Here is a 27940-nt window from a genome sequence, read left to right on the forward strand (position 1 = left end):
AAACGCATTTCGCATCTGTTGTAGAAGACCCTGTGTTAAAACCAACGTTATTTAATCATCGTCCATCCTGAAAGAGTCTAATAATTTGTTCAATTTATACAGTGATATAAAATGACTTTTGACATTCACTCCACAAAGTTCCAATGCCTTTGTACGGATGTCAAGTGCCGCCACTTGGAATACGTCGGCGTCTTTGAATGACGCGGGACGTCGAATAGACGTCGTTATCTTTACGCCATTGCGACCACTCGATATGCTGATGCGAATTTCAATGAGAAAAACTTCTGGAAGTACCCCAGAGAAAAAGTCCGCTTTCCACCTTTACCATCCCTTAATTGTTTTTCTCAGACTTTTTTTGGTTTTTTCGTTGATGAAAGGATGATGAATATTATTTGATGTTTTCCTTTCGTCTAGCCGCGTATTAAATGAATACAACAGTACAAAACAAATAAGCTGTTTATTCTAGTTATAAAGCAATATTTAAATACTATTTAGTATAATACCCTATACGGTATAAGCTATGATAATATAAACAATATCGTAAACATGATTAACATAAACATTGTTCAAACAAAAACATATGAAATAATATTTTAATTTTTCATGGCTTTACTTTTGAAATGTATGATCATGTAAACCTTTGTTGTGTATTTTTATAGTTGTTTAATCAACATGATTTTAAACAATATTTGTAATAATACAATTTTACTCTGATACGCCTATGGGCTTTTTTGTTCTAGGAAATTGAAAACCTTTGAAATGTAAAACAGTTTTTGCAAACTTTTTATTATGCCATTCTTTAGAGGTTTTTAATGCTAACAATGAAATTTAAATATGTAGTAAAAGAGATTGTATGACATTAAAAAATATTCGTCTTAAAATTCTTAAGATTAGTAGACACTTCTTTTTTTAAATACATATATGAATAAATTTGGCCCATAGTATAAATATAATCTAAATATAATAGAACTGACAAAAAAGAATAAAAATGAACTATCATTTTTTTACCACTATAAATTGTATATAATATACATTTTTGACATTCGTTTAGTTACTGGAAAATTTGTTGACAAATTCATGCTTTGAAAAATGTATTCATTTAAATATAACAAAAAAATGATTTTATGGATGCAGCTATTACAGATAATTAACTCACAGTAGTCATTATAGCGTCCTGGCACCTTCGTCATTATGTAATTTTATCTATTAAATCAAATAATTATTTTCGTGATAATAAATATGCATGTATTTTGTTTTAATCAGACTAATTTTTTTACACAACCGTATGATTCCATAACAAGTCAATTTAAAAGTCCCCGGCCTACCATAGTATAACACATTTTTTTGGCAAAATTAGTTTTTTTTATTCAACATAATTCCCTTCAAGGACGATACACTGATTATAGCGACCCTCTAACTTTTCTATACCATTTTTGTAGTACGATTTGTCCTTTGCTTCAAAATAGTTTGCCTCAGTTTGTCTCGTTTTTCTCTAAATATCTAATAACATTTAAAATCATTTCTCTATCTTGTATTTTGTGATTTCTATGGAATTTTTTATGTGAATTTCTTTTGAATTTTATGTTTAGATTTTTAAATAAGCTTCTTTGAAGCAATCAGTAAATATATTTAATGAAGAATGAAAAGATTTAGGCAAAGCTGTATGAAAAAAAAACTGTTTAGTTAACATGTATACATATTTTATTATAAAATTATAAACATCTTTTTTAATAATATAGTAAATTATATGTAGGTTACACACACAGAAGCCTTACACACACACAACATATCAAATATAATTTTTATTTGTTCTTCATTTGTTTGACACAATAAAAGGACTAATTAAAGGTACATATTCCGTATATAATATTCGATAAAAATTAGGTCTCTTATTTAGGCTTATTAATACTTGTAGCTTCATCATAAGAAGGTGGTGCTAGAAAATAATAATAATTAGTAACTAGAAATTATATTCGCTAATATAGTTAAAATGTGAAACTTACGTGCTTCGTTTATTGTTTGATTATCTAAAAAAAATAATTATTTATTTAATTTTCAGCCTTTATTAGTATATAAAATATTACCTGTATTTGAATCATTTGAAAGAATTGACTTAGGAGGCGCTGAAGGTGTTAGTTCTTCCATAGGTGCACTAGGTCCAGTTTGATTCTCTGTTGGCACATTTTGTGGTATTGGCAATGGCATGGGAATTGGTGGAAGAAATCCTATTGGCGATGGATACTGGGATGGATACTGTGCTGTGTTATATGGTATATGACCAAGATATATTTTTTTTGATAGATCAATATCGGTATGGCAACCAGATATTTCAGCAGTAACCTAAATGCAACATAGTTTAAAACAAACATTAATAATAAACTATATGCCATATATACCGTGAGTTCGAAATGATATTTGAAAAGACTACATCCAGTGAAGTTATACACAGGTGATGTTGGTGGTATTTCTAACATAACTATGCATTCTCTTTCACTATGAGCACCAACACCGCCTTCAACATTTTGAGTTATTAACTCACTATCGTATTTATGGTCAACGGAGGGACTTGTGGTTTTGTAAGTTAATTTCTAATATAAAATTTTTTTATATAGTATGTAAAAATCAAGCGGGCTGTAAACTTACCGATTTCACGTCATATGATAATCTTACTACATTTGCGTTGGACATATTTAGGCAATATGTTTTTACATAAATATTTTCACCCACAGCAAAAGCTTGTCTTTCTAATGAAACAGTAAGTGTGATTTCACCAGAAGCGCAACAAAAACAACCTACTGTTTTTTCATCCGACAGTTCTACTGGATCCTAAAAAATTATTTTATCCAAAATATATTTTTATATTTTTATTATACTACATAGCAGCATTTTTATTTTGGTCATTTTTACTCTTATATTTTTATATGCTATAAGACTAATAATAATATGTTACAGTTTTCTATACCTTCACATCTGCTGGAAGATTATTTAATTTTATAGGTGAATCAATATGTAAATCTAGTATATCTTCCATATCAATTTTCCATGGCCTATCAACAACTGCTTTAAGAATATAACGAATTGAACCATAACTACCTTTAAAAGAAGAAGGTAAATGCTCTGGTATTTGTAAACTAATTGGATATTCATAATGTCCCGGCGGTAGAGTGCCTGAAATAAAAACATGAATACAATTTAAAACATACACATTTTCAGGTATGACATTCTTACCTTCATTTTGTAAAATAATCTGATTATTATAAAGGTCATTATGACCTGTACGGGTAATTGTTCTGAGTTCATTTTTTTTGGTATGCTGATTATAATGCGATTCTGTGTCGGTCCATTCTGTTTGTTCTTGACATTTTAAACGAATCGAAATTTCTATATAATTATACAAAACCATCTATTTAACCATCCAATACAATTATTTGTGTTTGTAACTTACTTCTAAATTGTTTCCCTGAATTAAAATTGCACACCACTTTTCCGGTGATGGTATCACCTACATTATATTTAAGAGAATTTATAATTATTTTGATACTAGACATCTTCAAGTTTATTATTTATTGGCCTTGTATTTTATGTATTTACTATATAATTTTTAAACTAAAACAAATTATATATATATATATATATATATATATATATATATATATATATATATATATATATATATATTACTATTAATATATAATAATTAATATTTACAACGTACCAACATGTATTACAAGTTGCATAGCTATTAAAAATAGGGCTACTGCATTTTTAGAATGCATTAATAATTAGAATAAATGAATGAAAACATTTATAATATAAGAATGAATCAAAATATTTAACTGGGAATAATTAAAGAAAACTTTCAGTTTATTTTACTGGATCCTAATAAAACGTGAGTAATCTAAAAATATTTTATGTTGATAAAACTAAAAATATCGTAATCGTAGCTCCATTACAAACGTCATTATACATGCAATTTCTCAAACGTTACTACTGTTTTGAATCTACTACGATAGGTTTATGACATATAGTTATTTATACTTACATAAATTTTATAATTACAAAATAATCTTTAGATAGAGATAGACGTATTAGTAATTAAATCTACCTAGTTGTTTTTGGAAGAGGCAACGCCTTGACCGTTTAACCTTGTCTGTTGAAATTATGAAATACCTTAATGTTTTCAAAAAGATATTACATACCGGTTAGATCTAAAAATACTGCAGTTTAGGTAAAAACTCACTGAAATACGGTTTTTACGCTGCAGAGTTGCTATTATTTGAGGTTAGGGATCTTACCTTCTGAAGTCGAAATGTTATTTAAGATGGAATTTGTCGGATGTTAACTGTTAAAAAAACATGCGCCAAATTTTGGCAGCTACGGTATGGTCTCGCACAATACAATATTATGTAAACATATTTAATTTTTCTATATTTTATGAAACACGATAGGTTATTATTATCATAAAGCTTTTATTAATCGGAAACAACTATCGAGGGAGTAAAACGAGATTAATAATCGACTATATTCACAGGTTGTTGATATTATATTATTTTTATCAGCTTTTTCTTTTTTTGATATTATTGATTGGGTTTTTCCAAAAACTTTAATTTGACTACCAGTTTTTGTTTTTAAAAATTACAATTTGTGAGCAGAAATTTTTTAAAACTTTTATTTTACTACAATATTTATTTAGTATGTTTCAATTTTTTCAACACTTTTTATGAGCCCAGTTTAAAATAATTTACTACAGTATTTTATTTTAATACTACTTTACTTTTAATTCTCGAGTAGAGTAAATTGAGATTTTAAAAATATAAAAATATTTTCAGTCTACTAATATCTTAGGTCTGTCAAAAGGTAAGAAATAAGTTTAACGTTTGTAGATAAAATTGTTGGCAAGATCAACGTTGACCAATGTTGCAAAACTTTCATAAATGATAAGATATTTTTTCTTAGAATCAAATGAAATTGAATCATTTTTCCGTTAAAAAATAAAATAAAAGTAAATCATAATCGTTCTAAGAACTATATAGTGTAACCTTTCCATTAAACGCATTAATTGCTTTCTATTTAATTATAACTACAATTAAATCTTTTTTTTATGAATCCTTTAATATTCTTACTGGATATCCACTCTATATATAAGCAAAACATATCAAGATTTCATAAAAAAACATACAATAATAAAAATAAAAGCCGCCAGTACCAAAACTTTGAATCTTTAGGACAATAATTCCTTCCACTGATAAAACAATATAAAATAAATGTAGGATATTCAGTAAAAAATTCCTGTTAAGAGAAAAAATAAAAATCTATCAGCTTCAATTTGTGTTTGATCAATAAGACAAAAAAATCTTTAGTTGAAATTTACAATTTATAATATAGTACGTGAATTATGGTCAGCGGAAATGCGTATTGGGATCTGGTGAAATTAATAAACAAAAGAAAATAAAAAATTATGTAGACTAGAGATACATTCTGGGTTGCCATATCAACCACATAGTCTACATTTAAAAGTTACGGCATTATAACAGGTGGGAATATCTAATATTAACCTATTATATATTAGGATTTTTTTCATGATGTTTATCAATTAGTTTCTCGATTTATATACCCACAAAAAAATATTATCAGTATTTTATAGCTAGAATAAACATTTTTTCTGTATCTTAGATTAATTATTCTACACCTTTAAATTATAAGGCAGCCTAGACAAAACGGTTAATACAGATTTAACCAGTTAATGATTGGGAGTATATAAAAAAACTAAATAATGTAATAGGTTTTCGGCTAATATTTATACCATATCAGATTATTGGATTATTTTTAATCATGTGGGATATAAAAAAATAAATATACTATATGTAATAATAAATATATTTGCAATACCCTTTTTACAATGCATTTTACATATTAAACAACTTGACTGTGCCAGATATGAGACAATACATATCAATCTTTGAATAGACCATTATTTTTACATTGAGCATATACATCCTGCAATAGCATAAAATAAAATTGACATATTTACCACATGTCTAGCATATTGTTTTATATAATACTGTGATACCTTTATTGACTCTAGATATACAGCGTTTTTATTGACATTATGACAATTATTGTTAAATTTTGCTTGTAAATCATAAGGAGATTAAGGACTTTATAATTAACGCTGTATATTTATTCTACATCGGGAATTCATATATTTAGAATGTTGTATTATTATTATTTTAATCACCTATGGCATGGTGTATTTATATTGTCAATGGTAAAATTCATGGAAAAGAAATTTAACGCAAATGAAGTAGAAACTCCAAAATGATAGTTCGATAAAATTTGGCTGTTTAAAGGCACAATTTTATTCATTTTAGAGACTGTCACTTGAATTCGGTTTACATATAGCGTTTGTTTTGGCCTTGTATCAACAAAATCTTATTTATATATACAATAATCGAAGTAACGAAAGCGCGAGATTACAAAACATGAATTAAAAACCAAAAATGAAACGTACATAATATATTACTTAAAAGTAACTTTGGTCAACTAATTAGTTTCTATACTGTTATTCGAATAGATATGTTTATGTTTACTGTAAAACTGAAACGAATAATGTATGCTAACATTAAAATCCGGCATTAAAAATATATCTAGTAGGATATATAATAAAACTAGTGTCGAGCATGTATGGAGAGTTGCATATTAATAATATATTATATTAGATAATATATCAGAATCGATATCAAAACTTTTATTCTTATGCATAAGAGTTAGTTAGCACCTAATCTGATATAATATATTGCTGTTATGTAAACTCCATTCAGCAAAATAATCGATTTTCGATTATATTCAACACTAAATAAAACATATTGGAAGTAATGGGTAAATTTAGCTTAACATCATATATATAATGCTACAAAAGCGCATACAATAATAAATAAATAAATAAATTACAAATAGAAAAAGAAAACAATAATAGCAATATATATACATAAAAAGTCTTTAAATTGACTGATTACTAATGGTCGTTTAACCTATCCTGACTTCTACTACTGCCTCTAAACGATTTCCTGCTTAAACTCTCCAAATAAGCGGCTGGTGCCCATCCTTCAAGTGAAGTTCCTAAACGCAAAACATCATGTCATTTGCATTAACGTGAAAGGACACGAAAATACTTACCGATGACTTTGACAAACCACCATCCAGCACAGCCCACCTTCAACAGTTCGACAATGTCACCATCTCGCATACTCACTTCACTGTTGCCAATCGCACAGTAATCAGCCAAAGCGATGTATCGTCCCCTCTAAAACATTCTTTTTTCAGTTCTATGTCAACTACTAGATATTTAGTTATATTCTGTTTTTTTTGCACATAAACAATTAGATATACAAATTGATAATTTATTTGTATATCTAATAAAATAAACAGTCCTAAAAATACGAGAGATATATGTATCTGTCTGGCTAAGGCAGATATTTTTTTGTAATAGAGAGACCCTTACAAAAACGTACCAAATAAAATAGAAATAAAAACCAAATAAATTAGTATTATATCTTAGTATTATATGAAATAATTGCACAACTCAGAAAAGAACTTTCACTTGCATATTGTATTAATTGTAATAATTTCCTGAATTAGTATACAAATTACTATCGCATCCACCATATTTGTTAAAATTTGGAATATAAATATGTAATTAACCACGAATTTTAAAAAGTTGTAATGCAGAGTTAAAAATAGAGAGATCAAAATTACTGTATTAACTGCATCAAATTTAACGTATATTAACTCTTTTGCCAAGACCAGACAATATAATCCTCATATTGTTTCATAATTTCTCCACTTTTGACCCATTTTCGATTATTATCACATAATTGATAATAATGTTGGATCAACAAGAGCTTTAACATGTTTTAAACAGATGGTTACACATTTAGCACTTGTTGATCCATTCAAATAAATTATAATTAAAGCTCTAGAAAAAAAGATGTTAATGCCAATCAGATGTTAAAAGCATGTAGGTAAAACTATGCATATTTTAAATCAAATCACTATATTATTTCGACTAGTCGAAATAGGTCAGAAGTTTGGATGCTTAAAAAGAAAATTTGTGAATATGATTACAGAGTAATTGTTGAAAAATGTTGCTATGTAGAATAATGATAATGATAATAATGATGTTTCAGATAGAAATAAAAAAAAGTGTGATTTGGTGAAACAAGTTTTTAAATGTAGCATATGAGTTTACCAATTGAGTTTACATAAGCGGATGAACATATTTCTTTTACATGACAATGTTGATGGCTTTTATACAATGACTCAAATATTGTACATTTTAATCTGAAAAGCGTAAGTGTAATTAGTTTAGCAAAATAAATTTGTGAAGCGTGGTTGTTTAAGTGTTTCTAACACTAAAAGAATAATCAAAGAAAATGGCACCCTATAAGATCATACGGAATTATGACCGCTTTCCCTCCTGGATTTATATACTTTTAAAAATTTCCATATAACAAAATGTAAAATAACATATTTTGACTGTAATTATTCTAATAATGAATCCTTATTACGCTAAAGCAACATAATATCTGAAGCAATTACTGTAAAACAATTCAACAGGAAAACTATGAAAGAAAATAGAGATACATTTATATTATAATAAATACGACGTGATAATTATTTTAATATTTATCATATATTCAAAATAAATGGTCCCTTTTTATATTATTAGAAATAACTTTGGGGAAATTTTGCCCACCATTTTTTCATAAATTTTTCACATTTTTTTTAAAAATTAAACTAATAGCATTTGTGTTTTTAATTGTAATAAAATGTACTGTTTGTGATTAGAATACTATTTTTATCATAATTTTTTATTGTTCACATTGATATAATTTAAGAAAACTTGGTCCACCAAATATATATTTATAATATAATTGAAACTGATAGTAAGTTATAAAAAGGAGGTAACTAAAAATAAGACACATAACTTACTAGAACTAAATAAAGAACGGCAGGCTAGTAATGCTTAACATAAAAGGTGGTGGTAGTATTTACACTACTGCCTATAAAATAGGCTACCACACGATCCACAACTGTGCTTGAACCCTTCACCCCATACCACTGCAAAAAATGCATAAAAATACTAACACAATGTCAATCAAAAAAGAACAAAAGCATTAATATATCTTAGGTAGATCCTCAACCTAACGGGTCAAAACCATATCCATTTTAAAGCAATGAGTGCCAATATATACACATTTCACCTCTGATTTATCAATACAACTCAACAAACCAAATAATCAAACATTTGCAGCTATCTTACCGAAGTCGTATGATCATCATCGTCACTATTACTGCAATCTGATGCTGAATCGGAATTACCACCTTCTATACACTCAACGTTCTCTTCCGTGTGATTATTGTGAGTTTCCGCGTCACAACTCATCGCCCTTTGATGTCCCTCCACAGCATTTCCATGTTTCTGAGTCTCCCATGAAGTTGTTTGACGTAAAGGCCTATAAATCGTTTCAAATACGGTTTTATAGTTAAAATATATTATTAGTTATTATAATTAGTATACCAAAGTAATTTTTTTTTTGATAAATTTTGAATTGTTTCTTTTAATTTCCTTTGATTTTGCACGAGGAGCTGCGTTATAGTAGTAGAAAAAATTAGTTGTTAGTGATTCTGAGTAATACATTACCTGTGAGTGATAGCAGCATATTGTCTAATTTTCTCTCCTTTAATTTCTTCCAGTTGATTGAACAACACTTTCTTGATTTCATTTACCCAAGCCTGTTTCTGTTCTAAATTAGCTGCCTGAATAATATGTACCTCTTGTCGTCCTTCTAACCATATCTCAAATCTTCTTGCATCACCTTTAACACTTTCCGTCAATCCTACTTGAGACATTTTTAAGAACTGTTTGAACTGATACGTTGCTTTGTTTCGTTCTGCTTTAGAAACTGGTTTACAGAATAACAATGCTTTCTGATAAAGGAAGAGATGTCGCCTCAAAGGTTTTAACCTCAGTCTCAAATCTTTTTTGTTTTCCATCCAAACGGAAAATGATCCTTGTAAAAGAAGTTCTCCTTGCTGCGAGAGATCTTCGGGAAATCCTGTTATCGATATTTGATGCATTGAATCATTGACGCACTTCAAGACAACGAGCATACATTCTAGAGCTTGTTGCAATTCTTTGCAGTACCTTCCCTCTTCCGTATATCTGAGCAGATCTTTTAGGAGGAGTTGGTATTTTGTAATACGTTGAACAGGTTTAAGTAAATAGGCAGCGAGAGGTAGTTTATGACCGAGTTTCTTTTGACAAGCCATGAAAAAAGCACTGAGCTCATTGGAACATTCACGAAGTTGTTCAGACTTTGATATATTTTGACAGTAATAACTATATAACTTGAGGAATCTTTCTCTCTAAAACACAAGAGGGTAGATTTGTTGATTAATTAGTACTCTACTCGATTACCTTTTGAACAAAGCATAAAGCAACTAAATCAGTAGATGTAATGCAATTTTCTAGATCCCTGAGAAAATAGTCAGAATGAAAATTGTATATCTCTTCTAAGTTTCCAAATATAACATCAAATTTTTCGCTGGTGTTAGATGGAAGTAAATGTTGATGTTCTTCCAATTGTGCTTCCTCTTTGTAACCCTAAAAAAATAAATGATAAAATAACGTTAATAAACTCAATTCAAATGTCATTAATTTAATAAAAATTCATTAATCTAACATATCATTATATATAATAGACATCCTCTATTGACTACTAATTTTTTTTACTAAACTAAACGTTTTTTAAAACCATCTAACACATCATTAATAACTGACAAAAATTAAATTTTTACCAATCAAATTTTACAAATACAATATGAACCTTTAGCACTTTTTATATTAGTCGATTTCACCATGTTTTGTCGTCTCATAATCGCTGAACACATCATTGCTAAAGCATTTTTATTCGCTTTTGCTATTAGAACATTCCAATTTTTGCCTTTATCAAGGATTTTTTTAACGTGATTATTACTTGATTCAAGAAATATCATCAATATTGTTAAGCAAGAAATAATATGCATTTTTAAATTTAAATATTATAGTTTTGTAAGACAAATGTTATTTAATAACATCTTAATTAAATGTAAACATGATCCGAATAGCATTTAGTATTAATTAACATGGTTTTATTTTTGTTGATAAAATGCGTTTAGTGTTAATACACTTTTATTACATGGATTAATATATTTATCAGTATTGGTGAATATGTGATTCATTTTATGTCTTGCTATATTTGAGATTATTCTGAATTTACAGCAATATAATATATATATATATATATATATATATATATATATATATATATATATAAATATCACCCAGATGCAAAGCCGTATGCACACTACTCGCTACACCATCCCGTCGGCATTTAATATATCAATATTTTTTCAACATCTTAAAGATTGTTTTAAAGATTAATGATGGACATTAACTGAAGTTGATTTCACCTAATGTAATGTGAACATATTTGAAAGTAAAATGACATTTAAAATTAATGAGGATGAATTTTAATGATTTTATTCCTATTGGGAGGTCATCATTTTTTATAGCGATATATTTCGTGATTAAAAAATAATAATAACAATTAATTGTATACTAATTTAAGCTTATGCGTTCGTAATTCATTTTAAATATTTAATTTCTGAATTTCTGATTTTGACCAGTAATATTAATAGGTATTTGATTACATGAATAATAGAAATAATCATAACACTTTAGGCATTTTCGTTCAGTAATAGTGTTAGGTTTATACGGAAAATATTTAATATTGTTCTTACCTTGATAATTGAGAGCAATTCATTAACATATATCCTTTCAGTCTCTAGTAGTTCTCCTAGTACGTGACCAGTTTTTATCCTATTAACTTCATCATTTTCTGGTGATATATGTGTTTCGTTTCGCCCTATATCGGGTTCGGTATCAAGAGCCGAATCCATCTATAAGAAAATATATTCATTCACTTTTCCGTATATAAATAAAAAAGTAATGAGCGCTGATGATTTATTCAAACCCGCAACGTAATTGGTTTGTTAATACATTGTCAAAACTGAGCCCGCTTGTAGAGATAACCACACCATAAATACCCGTCCTTCTGTTTAAGCGATATTCTTCTATTATCAAATTAATGGCGCTTGGAACGTGGAACAAGAAATATTAAAATTGAAAAATGTCGCGCTTGTAATATTTTTTTGTTCTGTACAGTCCCTGATTATGAAAAACCCGAGTCTTTTCGTAATAGTAATAATAAAATATCTTTTTTGGATGCACTGATCTAAGTGTTTAAAAAAAATGGTTTTTGTGAGTATATCGCCAATTTGATTATGAACGATCCCTGTACATGAATAAGCTATACCTTTATCACGAATTGTTATTGCAAAATTTAAACAAATTAAAAATTGATATATCCGGTAAATGCGATTAATTATAGAATCTATTAATAATAAAATAAAATGTAATTAATCATTTAATTTTAGCTCCAAGCAATTTTTATTTATTAAAAAACCCCGTAAGAACAATTTTATTTTTATTTAAATCAAATAACACAATCTTTGCAATCACATAAAAACATAAACTATAATACATAACGAATATAATATTCACTATGGGAGCTAATATAATATTAATATAATTAAATGACGAAAATTGACCGTGATATTGAACTTAAACATTCCTTTGTTTACGATACGAAATGAATGTACAGAGAAACGACTGTATATTTAGATACCATTTAATTTTGCCTTGTTTGTACAAGCTTTGACTACCCACGCCGTTGAAGCAGTTTTATAAAGCTGTTAATATTGCTAAACCACCCACTAGAGACAGTGAACTGAAATATATAATAAATAAATACGAAACAAAAAAAAGTACCGTCTTATATCAATCAATGTTTCTATAAATATATTTATTTTAATTTAAATATTATCTAATAATAGATGTCACTTAAATTAAAATGTTTCATAGTTATGAAATAGGACTTACCTAGTTTAAAATACACTATAACTGTTAATATCTCTCTCTAGAAGGTAAAGCCATTGTAACTGATTTACCCTACTGGAAGGGTATTGTATATTCCGTCTATTATTTACATTTTATTTGAGACCACATTATTGTGTTTTCAGTACTAAGTACATTTGTGTGTATATTGTAGTTTAGTTGACAACTGATAACGCTTAAAACCCAAAACTACAGAACCATATTGTTTCATTTAAAATTATTACACCGTAGCACCGTCAAATATATCGCGCATGTTTAAACTATTCAAAAATTCGATGTAATATCTGTGAATAATGAATATTTATTATTACTAATTCGATTAAAAAGTAATTAAAGTATATTTATATACAGTTATGTTGAGGAATGTTAGTAAAATTTCAATATATTAAGAAGAAATAACTGAGAAAAGTGTTTTAAGCTTGTTATTTATGTGTTAATAAACATACAGGCAACGTTATAAAAGTACTAATTTCTTTATTATTAGCATTTTTCATGAGTGTTAGTTTGTCTCGTCTAATTTTATAAATATTTGAAGGTTACTTGTTTTATTAAAAAAATTGTTGGTTTATTTCGTCAGTCGTACTTTTTTTGAGTTCAGTGTTGTAAAATATCTATTAACCCTAACGTACAACTTGAAAGATGAAGTAACATAAAATTGTTAATATTGTTAAACCAGCCAGGGTTTTATTTCTCATACATACATCGAAAACCACAAACATTTAAAATATTTATAGAATTACCAAAAAAAAAGGAAAAAGAAAACAGATGGCCACTTTTTTAAAAACCATAATATAATTTTCTAAAACAAAGAATAATGGATGTACGTTTTTTATATTGATGCAAAAACATTGTTAAAACCCATTCTTCCTATTTGCATATCAAAACGTTCCTATAAGAAATATTGAAATAACATGCCACCAAAGTGAAAACTAAGGTGAAATATATTGTCAGCTATAATTCCATTTCAAAAAAAAAAAAAAATTTATAATAGATTTCATCGCAATATTTTGAATAGATTTTTTTGTAATTTTTAGTCCATTTTTTTATAACAAACTTACTACAAGTTTCCATGTAAAGTGGTTATTAATTAGAATTTAATTATTAGGATTAAATGGTGGCTGACGACCAATTAATATTTTAATTATCGCTATAAGATATATTTTTGTCAGAAACTGCTACATTTGTATGTCTTACTAACTTAAATGTAACAGATCCATAAATATAAACTAATGTATCAAAATAAATGAAATAGTTTTCTGCTAAAAGATAAAATTTATTTATGAGATATTTATGAATGAAATAAGGTCTAGTTTTTTTTTCGATAAATTCCAATTAGAGATTAAATTTAAATTACATAATGGCATGATGATGTTAATTAAAAAAAAAACAACTAAAAAAATCATTATGTTTTTTGTTTGAAGTTAGTTTTTTGTCTCAAAATTAAATTCATGTTTTTATAGGGGTACCTCCGTGAAAATTAACTTTTATAACTAGGGATATCAGAAAAATAGGTAGATATCAAAAAAATAATGCATGTTTTACCCATAACTAAATAGATATTAAAATAAATTGAAAAAATATTGTCTAATTCTAATTTTTTTGTTGTTAGAGCTGACTTTTTTTAAGTGTTTTTATTAATTTTATCATATTGCACTTTTTTAAGTTTAAAATATAATGAATAGGATGTTGAATCGATAAGATCATATGAATCAATTTAAATGCCAACACTTACCGGCACTAGAGAGTAAAAAAATCCATCACAAAACCCGTAATTATCCTCCGCAAGAATTAATTTCGACATAATGAAATTCTCGTTTTCCCAATGACATTTGCAACTCATGATTTCGATTATCACAACACTAATATTGATCGATTATTTATTGTTTGGTCAAGAGCCTCGAAATCGATCTGTATCGTCCAAAATTTCTTCAAAAACTGGTTTGGAATTGGGAGCAGAACTATCGTCGAACCGAATCTCGCCTGGTCACTCCTCGTTCAAATTTACGTGAAAAGATCACTTCTTAAAACGTCATTTATTTGTAAATTATTCCCAAAAAGTTCGACGTTTCGAAATGATCCGACACAGCAGGAAGATGCTCGTTTAATTTTATGACATTCGTATATAAACAATTTATGTCATAATGCGCACGTAATCTGCCGGTCCATGATTATTTATAATAGTCAACGACAGTATATTGTTATTATGTACCATCAGTTTCATTTCAACAAACAAACTTACGGTTTCATTCCAAATTAACAAATTGATTTTAATATTAAATCCATTTAGTTTATCCGATAGGGTGTAATATATTTTCATTGTTCAATTATGCTTATAATGGTCAATGATTAAGCGTTTAATTCGATTTTTAAGTCCTTAAATTATATAAATAATATCATAAAAAGATTATAAATAGTATAATTTCATAAAATATATATTTTTTACTTTAGAAATTAGTTTTTTGATCCAAGTAAAGATAAAGGACCAGGGTATTAGTTTTACATACATGTTATATCGTGCGACTAATATGGAAAACTGCGTATTGGAAGGAATGAGGAGGTGTTGCTTTGTTAAAACTAAGTGGTGTGATTAGTGAGATGTCTAGATATAGATGTTTAGTATATATTAGAATATATTTAAACCTTCAAATATCACTTTGTGCTCACCGTTTAACAATCGCCAATTTTTTCCGTAAAATAAAATAGTTTTTAAAGTAAAATAATAGTTTTTGTCATTTTAAACCCTTCACATATCACAATTAGCGCAGTTGGTAGGAGATCATAGGATTGTTTCTTTTTGAATATATTCAATTAAACGGAATCAAAGCGATTATCAAGAATAAGGCAGATTGATGTTCGATTAGCAATCGTTTCGCAGTAACTCTAAACGTTCCTTTGTGTAGTTAAGTGGAGTTTGGGCTGAAGCTGTAAAGCCACAAAAGGTGGATTGACAGTCGTTGAGACCACTAGCCATAAATTATACTAAGCAAGCAACATCCAAGCTTTAAAAAACATCCCTAGTCCGTGGATTCCTATTACAAACATCGTAGATCAGTATGTGAGATCACTAAAAGCGGATTGAAGTTGCTGTGAACTAACATAGTCTACTGGAATTTGTACAGAGCTTGCAATTCCGACATCATAGATATCATATCAACAATTATCAGTCCTAAACGTAATTTACGGAAATTTCATCATATACGAACCTAGTTCCTTAGAGAAGACATTGAATGAATCAATCATGAATATTGCTTAAATTATATAAAAATAAAAAGATAGACTAAATGAGCACTACAGAAGCGGAAACAGAAAAAGGAAGCATCAAAGAAATTTTCCTAGTAGACTTCTGCTTTCTCTGGAGACTACATTACTACATATCCTATCGAGGAAACAGCATCGAAGACGTCTTCAAATCGTAGAAAGATGTTTTAAGCATTTACAAATTCTAAAACCAAAAGAACCTCGCTAAAAGCGACGGGAGTATGAGTGAGTGTGTGAAAATATACATATCAGAAGCCGGGAGGGTAATAAGTAACAAAGTAATCAAAGAACATCAATGTTGTATAAGATATGGATATCCAGTTGTAGTTTTAGTATTCCCACAAGGTTAGTTTGAAAAAAACCATTGAAAATATCTTGAGATAGTGTAGTTTTTTCTAAATAAAACAACCTAAGTAGGAGAATACTGTTATCGGATCCGTTATAAAAAATTGCTATTGATAGCGTTTTAAAGAAAAGATATTATTCAAATATAAACACAACAAAAAAATATTGCAAAAAAATTGAAAGGGAATTTCTACCTTATTCACAATATATTCTAGTTACCCGATAATTATAAAGATACATAAACATGTATCCAAGGTTTTCTGAAGAAGAATTAAAATGCTATAAAACATTACAAAAATAACTAACGAGAGACTACGGAAAATAATAATATACACAATATTTAACTATAAAAATCCCTCAAAATTACTTCATAATGTTATTAACTAGTAGTAAATAAAAATGAAAATCCACTGGTTCATTTGAATTAAAATAAATTAACTATAAACCAAATTCTATAGAGTAAATAAAAAAAGACCAATTAAGTCAGCATAAACTACAATTATTTCCATGTCAACGCAGCATTAATTTCATTATGAAATGTCGAAAATTAAAACACGCTTAATATGTTCTCATTTTCTTTTTTCCTCCTCGGATCATAGTTATAATAATGGTAATTTTTTAGTGGTTAAACTGGATATTACCATAATTTATCATAATCTTCTCATTTTTAATATATTTTCTTTGCTTTTTTTCGGAGATTATTACTTGATGGCCTGTCATGGTCATTAATAATGCATGCATATTCAAAAAGAAGTGTTTTTTTTTAATACCATGCATACGCTCATCTGACATGCAGGCTCTGTAAAATATTTCTGCAATTTTTAATATCAGATGCAATTATCAACGAATATTCTCTTAATAATTATAATTCAGTGTTATTAGTACTCTAACAATTGGTCATTAGAAAATGTGAAATGAAACAAAACATATCGTACTATTAGATAATGAAATAATGACTGCTTGAAATAAGTGATATCGGAAATTCTTTTGTTTTTCGATGGTTTGAAAATGTCGACGCTGTTTGAATCGTGTGAATTTTTGCTGATTATTCTGCTACGCTTTTTTTATCGATATCTAGTTCTCATTGTTTTCGTATAATGCAGTTTGGTAGCAATTCTTATTAAAAATTTCAGGTCAATTTAACTTATGCATATGCAATTAAATCGGACCAGATTTATCTGATGAATTTCTCGATCTTGGAATGTCAGATCGCTATCTATCAACGGGCAGTGTCTTGTCTACCGCCTCGCCCATATATTCCCGATTTAAAACTCATTGAACTACCTTATTTAAAGCCGTAAAAGAATTTTTAGGAGGCATAAAATGCGGTCATGGCTCTTGTGCAATAATTTATCTTACACTAGTAAATGTATGAACTTTTTACAATCGAAATATTATATTTTAACAATAACAAAAATTATTATGTTTTAATAAAAAAAGCGATATTTTTTATGGGTGATTATTTAAATTTTTTCCGTATATTTTTTAATCAATAGTTTGGCTAACTTAATTAGCGACGAGAGCTTAACCCACAAACACATACGTACCTATATTAACCTAGTTCGATAAATTAATTATAACAGATAATACTATATTGCGCTATTCGAAATCAAATCACCGAATTTGCATGTTTACTAAAAAAAAAACTTACCTTTGGAATAGTATATGCTTTCTTTAAATTTGTTTTTGCTGGTTGGGGAGCACCTACAAGCGGTTGTCTAGGAACTGCTGGTTCTGGAATGACGGTCTGTACAGGTCTTTTGCTTTTCACTGCCAACTTACTTAAACTAGTTAAGCGGTTATCACACATGAGACATACATCTTCAATCCTTTGAAGCACCTATACAATAGACCATTTCTTGTTATTGGCACTGTGAATTAATTTTGAGGGTTTTATAATAGATAGTACCACTTATGTTTTATCGCATCAGAGACTACTATTATTATGTTAGTAAAAAACAACATATTTTCTCTGAGATCAGTATTAATTCGCTTAAAAAAGAAACTTGGCATGAATATCAGTAAAAAAGCGTGAGAAATAATTCGAATATTTTGGAAGTTATAACTTCAATATAATTAGAAAATAGAAAGCTTTACACACACGGAATCATCATGGGAGTTGCAGACACTCGTCAAAATAATTATGTAACAAGAAAATGCATGACCACGAGTTGAAATATTCTTTAAAACTCACGTTAAATTATTTAAATATGCTTAAAATGTCATATACACTGGTTACAACATATTTTCTCTGAGCTCAGTATTATTCAATTAAAAATGAAACTTAGATTGAGTACTCTATCAATAAAAAAAGTGTGAGAAATGGTTTTGGTATTTTAGAAGTGAGAACTTCAATATAATTAAAAAGGAACCGAGAAAGTTTGAAGATGGGAATTTATAAGCTTCATGGGAGCGGAATCATCATGGGAGTTGCAGTTAGACGTCAAAATAATTTCGCAACATGACAGTGTACGGCCATATGTTGAAATATTCTTTAAAACTTACATGAAAATATTTAAATGTACTTAAAATACCATATACATTGGGTATTAATTACTAAGCATAATTTCCATTTTTATAAAAATAATCGAAAAAAATTAGGTTATTCTTAGATAGTTTCAAAACATATGCTTCTTTCTTGATATGGAATTAAATTATCGGAAAAAGTAGTTGTTAGCTATGGATGTTATTATGAACAAACAATAATGTAAAACGTCCCTTACATTTAATTCAAAATTCTTATAAATTAGTGACCAAAAATGAATGTAATTACCTGCGTTACTAGTGCTTTCGTTTCAGGTGTTGTGCTATCTTGAAAGATATCTTTAAAACCCTTCTGTCCATTAGGAGAGAACTCTTTTGCGGAACTTACGAATTCTCTAATTTCCGATATATATCTTTCAGCTAGTTCAATGGAGTTGCTCAACTGCTCAATTTTTTGTGATGCTAAAAGGTCCCTACCCACAGCGCACCATCTATTTGCCTAAAATAAGTCACTTTTAGTTTTAAAGAAAAAAATATTTCGATTTTAAGACCTTTTCAATTCCTTCCATCAGTTCCCTGTTTTTAATTAACATATCCTTCCTTTTGGTTAATTTGGTCAAAAGCATATCCTTCATTCGAAGTAGTTCATTACATTTAGGCTCGACACTATCTATAGGACAGGAATTTTTGATCCTCATCAGTAAATGCCCAGAGGAAACGGCTTCTTCCGCTCGTTGAATATCGTTAAGGCAAATTTTTTCGAAAGCATAAGCTTCTTTAATCAGCGTGTCAACTCGTGAAACAGTCTCGCCTATTTCGGTCATTTCCGCCGCCTTCTTCAATGATGAATCAAAATTGACTTGAAGCTCTTTGAAGTCCTGTTCGAATCTTCTTAATTCTAAGCAATGTCGTAACTTAGCCGAGTGCTGTTGCCAGAATTCGTCAAATGTTTTTTCCGTTTCTTCTAATTGTACTAGCAGTCGTTCCACAGCAAAAACATTTCCTGTGGCATCCGACGCACTACCCTCATTATCCGAAGGACTATTCTGTTTAATGGTAAAGAGGAGTTCATCACCGAACTTCGCGGCTGATAATATTTCCTTCTTCAAATCTGAATATAACTCGTTTTGTTTTATTAATAACTCCTGAGTTGAATCGACATTATTCGGTAATTCCGTTTCATCAACTACTTTAGTGAAATCGTCTAAATTCTTGGATACTTGTTGCGTAATAGACGAGAATTTTTCTAGTTCAATTCGTTGATTGATCCACTCCTCGTGACTGTAAGATAACGTGCCTTTTAGATCGGCTGTCAGCTGATGAGGACTAATATATTCATGTAATTCCTCGGCTGTACTTAAAACAACCATACGGAATTTAAATTCGTCCTTGAATAGTTTATTCCTTACTTCTGATATAGCTTTATGTATAAAACTAGCTGGTCGTAACACATAAACTACGTGGATGATTCCAGGAAAATATACAGAAATTTTTAACAAAACTGCTTTAACAGAATTCCAACGATCTTTACGTCTATCTATTATTAAATGGAAGCCCATATCTGCCTCTTGAAGCCTGAAAAATAGCAAAGGCAAAATTAGTCCATAACACGTAGCAGAATCAAAGATCATCAAAAACATTCCAAAGTTAAAAATATATTTTAATAGATACCTCTTACTGGGCTTGATAATAATAATAAAAAAAAACATGAGAAAGTCTAAGTAGTTAAAAAAAAACTGTTTCTAATTAAATTTTATGACTAATCAATCTGATTTTTTTGTTTATACCGGGATATCTTAGAAAGTTTTTCTAATTGCTAATAAAATTTAGCTAAATAATAAGCTTTTTTGTTAATTTCTAACGGTTATTATAATAAATTATAGTAAGAATTCGTTCAGAATATGTATGAATAAATGTTAGAAGTGAGAATTAATTTTAAAGAATTTACACTATTTTAACTGGCTATACCCGTCTTATATAGCATCATACACTTGTATAACTATACTAACATCAAAGCCGGGTCATTCGGTTTTACTTTTTATTATACGTCAGATTGGCTAAAGTGTAAACATTTTTTTCACAGCTTAGAATTTCTTATCTAGCAAAACAATTTTAGACAATTTCACTTCTTCTCTCGAAAGAAAATACTCCAATGATAAACACATGTTAAAATTGGTTTCAACATTTTGGAAGTGCTCATTTTGAATCATTGATAAAAAAACACCTTCAGTGGGAATTAATATCAGAGAAAAAAGTGGACAAGCGAATAGTGACTGCGCTAAAATATTCAAACATTTAATTCACAAACCATATGAATTAAATTGTTTATAAACAAATCAACATCAGTGACAAGAATTTCAATTCTGGATAAAATTTACTCGAAATATAAAAAATCTTAAACCGCTGATATGTGATATTCCCACTCGCCATATCTATCAGATTTTGCCCCATTATATTAAAGTGCTTCTAATCTAACAACGATGTGAGAAACTGGATCAATTAAATGAGTTCATAGTTTTTAGCATTTAAAATTTTACGCTTCTAATATGAAATTAAATGTATTTATATTATAAAACCTAATTGGCAAACATATTTGTCACAAATACAAAAATACAGAAGTTAAATTGTTAATGGTGGTAATAAATGCCGAAGCTTCTTCATGACTGTACGTAAATCCTTTTGAAGAGACCGTATATTTATATAATTGCGTAAGCAAAACAACATAATTAAATTAACTTACGTAGGTACTGACGTTAGGTATAACATGAGACGTTGATATTGTATATCAGAAAGCATATGGAATTTGCTATTATCAGGGAAGGTAATGATAGGACTGCCATCTTTCGATTTGCCACCTGAGATAATAGCGTAGTGGTGTTGTAATAAATCAACTACATCATTTACTCCTAACGGTTCCTGGCTAACTGTATTTTGCATTTCAATTTCTTCGCAAGCTGGCAGAGGTTCTTCTGAAAATGGAAAGAAAAACGCTTAAATTATGCATTGGGTTATGTAGGTTTACTATACTTACTACAACAATGTTTATATATAATTAAATTAACATTTTATCCGATAAAATACTCATATACAAAAAACAATATTTTATTCCTGTAATAAAAATGAGAAAAACCCATTTCCACGTTGTTTACGTATTCATATTCAGCAGTTTTTATTTCGAATTCTTTACAAAAACTACTGTTAAATTTAGATGTTTTTATGGGAGCCTGTTCTTAAGTTTTTCAATTCTGGGGTCAGGTCTTTCAGGCCATCTTTGTATTATTCATTCGCAACAATCATTAGGTACAACATCCGCCTGGTGACCTAGATTGTCATCTAAAAATTACCCGTCACCCGCTTCGGCTTTATGATTTAAAAAGTCGGATGGTTTACAAAAATTCGAATTTTCCTTGCTTTCGTTTTAATTTTCGAATAATACTCATTCTACGTGGAAAGAAAAACTAGATACTGCGTTAAAATATTTTCTGTTAAACAGTTATTATGTGAAATAAATTTAAATGAATATATCAGAATGTGCTCCACGCGAATTACTGAATAAAAATAAATATTTCTTGGCATTATGTATTATCAAAGATAATTGTGGTTATAACTGAATAAAACCTACACAGTGCTGTATTTAATATTAATATTACATACAAGGGAATTTAAAAAACAATTATTATAACTATAACATTAAATTAATTAATGGAATATAACTTTTATAATAATTCAATTTATAATATTCCAATGAGACTTACACCCCTTTAAATTATGATTATTCGTTGACCAATAATACATCTGTATTTCACCTTGATAACTTAAGGGATTTCTATTGTCATCTTACAACAAAGATGTCAATACACGCGTCAAAAATGTTTCGAGTTATTTGAACAGAAATTTTGCAAGAAACAGTTTCAAAAAATATTCACTGTTGTTCCTATGAATATGATGTTGGCATGATTACAAATCAATTTCTATTTCTGATATTATTTTGTTTTGTTTTTCTTTGTTTATGTAATATGTAGCTTTCTAATATTTTACCTAAAAATATTGATAATTTAGCATATATTAATTATTATATAAAAAATCGATAACTATTATACAATTCAGATAACACAAGGGGGTAATAAACTGCCTTTCACTCTTCTGAACTTCAAAACATTTCTGCTCAATAAATTAAATTATAGTTATAAATTTAACCACTGCAACATATGGTTCATGTGGCTGACTCTTACGTAATAAATATTATATAAGGCACCTTGATAATACATGAAAGCAGATGATAGCCGTATGCTGATTTCAGTTTTATAGCCGACTGAGAAATGTAAATAATTTGATAAAATTAAGATCTAAATCGATTAATAGGTCAACATAATTAGAATTGCAATTTATTACTCCAGGCGCGTGACCTTGATATTAAATATTTTATGATTATTAAAGTTTGATGTTTTTATAAGCTACATAAGTTTTAAAAAATGTGTAAATAAATCATGGATAAATATCAATACATATTAGCTAGTAATACCTATATCGAAAGTACTTTAAAGTAATCCGTTTGTTAAAATTTATTATCATCGGTGGGGATTAATTTTCAGAACTTAATTGAAAAAAAAGATGGCTTGTTTTCATTCAAACATTTATTTTTTGTAACACATAAAAAATCTTATAATTATAATAAAAACAATTAAAATATTTTAAATATAAATCTACAAAAGAATAGGATATGTTCTTGTCGAATCTATCAACAAAAACAGTATATGTTAACAGTCAAAAACTTATTTTATAGAGTATAAAATTAATTTTTATTTATTTTTTTATTAATTAATTACTTAAATCAAAGTTTTTAGTGTATATACAATTCTTGTACCTTACGTATAAAACATATCACAATGATTTTTTTGTTTTTATCCCATACATATGGAACTGGCATGCTTAATATTTTGATTATTGTTTTATTTGTCATATAAAATGGGGGATACTATGAAACCTTTAGTTAAAAATTTCTTCTATGTATCATTTATTTTAAGGTTATTTATTATGATAAAACAATAAACATAAAAATATTTTTCTGTTGCATACAACTATTGGAATTAAAGTAAATACAGTTTTTCTATTAACGTAGAAAACCCCAACGTATTATATACTGTCTTGGTAACTAGAAAAATGTTCATGCTTTGCTTGTAATGAAATTCAAGTGTAATATAGCACTTATTGTTTATGGATTTAACTTTTAAGATTTGGAAAACAATGAATACATTAATAATGTAAATGAGCATTATTACAGATGTCTTATCTATATATAAAATTTGCTTCCTGTACAATTTTATAGCCCTTATATCACACATTATTGTTTAACATTAGAGATAATATTCATGGTTGATATATTATTTGTCGATACAGAATTAATATTAAAAATCTGTCTATTTATAAATTAAATAAATTAGAAAAACCCTGAATAATAACTTATGTAAGCAAAAGTGAACATTTCATTTATATATCAAGTCAGTAAATATTAAGTACATAACATATAATTTAGTACATAAATAATAAAATAATAATTACCTAACAAATATTCTTTAGAGTTGTTGCATGCGTCCAAAATATGGAGTATGATGTTGACCATTTGCCATTGTTGTAACTATATTGCCCTGTTCATTAATTACATATCCAGTGTTCGTTAATTGATATGAAAAAGTATTTGCTGTATTATGATTAGATGTATTTTGAGGTGTTACAATATTTGTATTTGATATAATTTGAGGTACTGGAGTTACCAAAAACGTTTGTTGGTGATGTTGATTAGTATTGTCAGGTGGTGCAACTACAAGAGGTATTACTTGCTGTACCTCATTATTAATAATACATTTTTGTGCATGTTGCACTGCTTGACGTTCTCTAGCTCTTTCAGCAGTTTGTATTTGTTGTGGTGCTTGTTGAATTTGTGGCTGGGCCGCCTGTGTGTTTTGAGTATGTTGTTGATGATTGTGATGTTGGTTATTATTTTTAGGTTCCATCTTACAAAATTTAACATGAGGGAATTGTTCTTTCATGAAATGTCGAAATGTGGAGTAACCCATTAATTTAATACCTGGTTCGAGAATTTGGCCATACTGTTTATATGAGTCATGAAGGTTCTTTCTGGTAACATCCCATGGAAGTTGTATAGGTTGTTTTGTATTCAAAATATCTCTTTCTCCCGTCTGCTGCTCAAGATATTGTTTTAAAAATTCCCTTGCATGACAATAAATATCTAAAGAGAATGTATTGTGAGGTTTTTTCCCATGATTTCCATGAACCCTTGGTGCTACACCATGGGTCATAACATGTTTCCGAATCCGCTTCAATTGATAATGTGTACAATTCTCTAAATAGAGGAACGCATCTAAGCAAACCCTCCTTCCTTGATACACATATTGAGCTCTCAGTCTTCTTCTTTCTCTATGGCGTACTGTAGTGTCAGGATTAGCTAAACAAGCCATGGTAACTCCCATTAGGTACATATCATGTTCTCCTTTGGTGAGTTCAGCAATATTATGACGGTGTTTAAATACAGTTTCTGGGTTGAGTCCGCGGAAGCAGCTTTCATCTTGACATTCGCAACCTCGCTTAAACCGTTCTTTAACTTGAGCCGGACTATCTTCTAGTTTAGTAGGTTCGTTCAATGCTGCTGTACCAACAGTCTTCTTTTTCTTTTTTGGAGGGTGTTTCTTTTTAATATTACTGTTGCTATTATTACTAGTGGTGGTATTAGTAGTTGTAGTGGTAGTAGTATTGGTTGTTTTTGCATTTACAGGCATTTTTGGTTTGATTTCGATTTGCGGTTTAGGTATTTCTGGTACAAGCTCCTCTGGCACTTCTTGAATAGCATGGGCATTGTATATGTTAATATTTGTGTCTAGTGGATTCACAATTGCATTTCCTTCCCATATAACCTAAAAATATTTTACATTATATCATATACTTAAATGGGAGTATATTTTACTTGCCACTTGTTGATCATCTATCGAGCTTGTAAAATGATTGTCACCATCAATTGTAGAGAATAGAGAATGCGCTATTGATACTGGGGTGTATTGAATAGTGGTTTCTCCAATTGTGATTTCTGTAGCAGCTTGGAATGTATGTGATGATTGAGAATGATTATCATTACCATCAACTACAATTTCTTGCTTTTCAATCCGCTCTACGGATAACAAGCTATTAAGTACTTCCCTGGCTACTTTTACATCATTACTATCTTCAGCCATGGTAATAAAACTTTTCTAAAACACAAAATTAACATGGTTATGTATTGTTAATATAATTTTATGTCAAGGTATTGCACATAGTAACAACACATTCTTTAGACAGATTGCAAGTCGTGTTTAAAGATTATCATGTTAAAATAAAATTAGAACCCGAAAAGGTATAAATGTATCTATTATTATATCTACCTAATAATAATATAAATGTGTCTGGAATCTATCAAAAACTATTTTCCAGAATGAGCATTTTTTCATGCTTTTCGTACTGTGGTACAAAAATATTTTTTATTATTATTTATTAGCTACGAAGTATAAGGCAATATCGAAATAAAATTAAAGCCCGCCAAAATTTCTTACCCATACAAATATTAGTAAGGTGAATCGTGTCACATTTAAGAGGGTGATTTTAAAATGTTGTGCTTTTATTTCCACTAAAAACTTAGTAATAACACTTTATTGGAATTTAAAAATAAATGTTTTTTACAAATAATTCCTCCTAACTTAGTACTATGTCATTATTATTATTAATTAATTATTAACTATTATTTCGTGATTCTTCATTAGTGTGTCATGCCCATTGTTAAAAAGATATAAATATAGTAATTTTAATAATAGTATCTAGACAAAAATAAGAATATATATTTAAATTAAAAATGGAATGACAAATTACGTATAAATTAATATACCCTTTTGAAAAGTATGTTTTCGCCGGCAATTTTGTTTATAAACAAGTTAATTTGAACCAAGACGACAGCAATAGTTTTAAGCGAAAACCGTCTTTACCGTATTTCAGAAGAGCTCATAATCGCTCGTAGACAGACAAATTTCAGCCGTATTGATATATATTTTAACTACAAATATCTTACCTTTTCCACTATATAGAAGTCACAATACTATCTAAAACACTTCACAAATTAAAAACACAACACTGCTGAATGTTTTTGCATCGTTAAACTAGTCTCTGCACCCCGATTTATGTTAATTATACATAAATATGAAGCCGCAAATATTGAACTATTGGGCATCGCTGTGCGCCATGTTGATTTCATATAGGAGCATTCTCGTTTCGTACCGATGTGACGTTCCGCGCATACTCACATCAGACGACAGCATGGCTGGCAGCAGACTCACCGTTAAAATTTTGAATTTATTTATTTATTTGGTTTTAGAGCAAATGCTTTAATTTACTAATAATAACATATATGTTTAAAAGTATTATTACAGTGAAACAGGTTTTAATTACCGTTAATCGATGTTTTTTTTTTAAATGATGCGATTGAAAATGTTAAAAATTTGGTTCTTTTGACCAGGTCAAAAAGAATGCTGATATTAGTAAGCCTGAGGGTACCTACTTATTTATTTATAAAACTAATTTATATTCCACGTATAATAGAGCCAACATATACCCAATACAAGGTGGAATTTTAAGCATTTATAGTAGATTGACAATATATTTTGTTAATTTAGGTAATTTTTGTTTTGTTTTTTTTAGTAATAATCCATACGATTCAAGGTTGCAGCAATAATTAAAAATATTAATTAGAGTACATGG

The 27940-nt window shown here is 28.5% G+C and overlaps 3 protein-coding genes across 7 annotated transcripts in view; all 3 read right to left on the minus strand.

Moving 5' to 3' along the window:
- Positions 1 to 1678: 1678 nt before the first annotated feature.
- LOC143197506 (arrestin domain-containing protein 3) lies at positions 1679 to 4323 on the minus strand (the record flags this gene model as incomplete). The annotated part of the gene is made up of 10 exons (XM_076406042.1): positions 1679 to 1936; positions 2004 to 2027; positions 2085 to 2340; positions 2397 to 2588; positions 2644 to 2826; positions 2963 to 3168; positions 3229 to 3381; positions 3446 to 3502; positions 4200 to 4208; positions 4296 to 4323. Coding segments are annotated over 10 exons (1155 nt in total), but the record flags the coding sequence as incomplete, so codon positions are not given.
- A 1536-nt stretch (positions 4324 to 5859) lies between these two features.
- Positions 5860 to 27940, minus strand: part of LOC143197039 (guanine nucleotide exchange factor DBS) — a 45847-nt gene continuing 23766 nt past the window's right edge. For 3 of the 5 annotated variants that reach the window (XM_076405090.1, XM_076405092.1, XM_076405091.1), the window contains exons 2-11: positions 21888 to 22116; positions 19699 to 20722; positions 19437 to 19646; positions 18315 to 18503; positions 11845 to 12003; positions 10481 to 10666; positions 9704 to 10428; positions 9323 to 9515; positions 7177 to 7303; positions 5860 to 7119 (exon numbers count right to left, since the gene is read on the minus strand). In XM_076405090.1, the coding sequence (XP_076261205.1) occupies positions 7016 to 7119; positions 7177 to 7303; positions 9323 to 9515; positions 9704 to 10428; positions 10481 to 10666; positions 11845 to 12003; positions 18315 to 18503; positions 19437 to 19646; positions 19699 to 20722; positions 21888 to 22116 (3146 nt within the window). In that variant the 3' untranslated portion in view covers positions 5860 to 7015. Of the gene's footprint in view, positions 7120 to 7176; positions 7304 to 8991; positions 9121 to 9322; positions 9516 to 9703; positions 10429 to 10480; positions 10667 to 11844; positions 12004 to 18314; positions 18504 to 19436; positions 19647 to 19698; positions 20723 to 21887; positions 22117 to 22178; positions 22293 to 27940 lie in introns of those variants that run through there. The other 2 variants (XR_013005912.1, XM_076405093.1) reach the window with 2 other exon arrangements.
- Positions 23767 to 27392, minus strand: LOC143197040 (uncharacterized). The gene is made up of 3 exons (XM_076405094.1): positions 27255 to 27392; positions 26131 to 26406; positions 23767 to 26076 (listed from the first exon to the last, which is right to left on the minus strand). The coding sequence occupies exons 2-3, from the start codon at positions 26389 to 26391 to the stop codon at positions 24721 to 24723; spliced, it is 1617 nt and encodes a 538-aa protein (XP_076261209.1). The 5' UTR covers positions 26392 to 26406; positions 27255 to 27392; the 3' UTR covers positions 23767 to 24720.

Source organism: Rhynchophorus ferrugineus, unplaced genomic scaffold (genome assembly GCF_030347505.1).
Source record: "Rhynchophorus ferrugineus isolate W39M unplaced genomic scaffold, kcgeb_rfMv2 rfM5, whole genome shotgun sequence".
Lineage (NCBI taxonomy): Eukaryota > Metazoa > Arthropoda > Insecta > Coleoptera > Curculionidae > Rhynchophorus > Rhynchophorus ferrugineus.

Excerpts from the sequence above, each read along its gene's own strand:
- LOC143197040 (XM_076405094.1), bottom strand. The coding sequence starts at position 26,391 with ATGGCTGAAGATAGTAATGATGTAAAAGTAGCCAGGGAAGTACTTAAT. Across the intron at positions 26,077-26,130 it reads CGATAGATGATCAACAAGTG|GTTATATGGGAAGGAAATGC; the intron begins GCAAGTAAAATA and ends AAATATTTTTAG.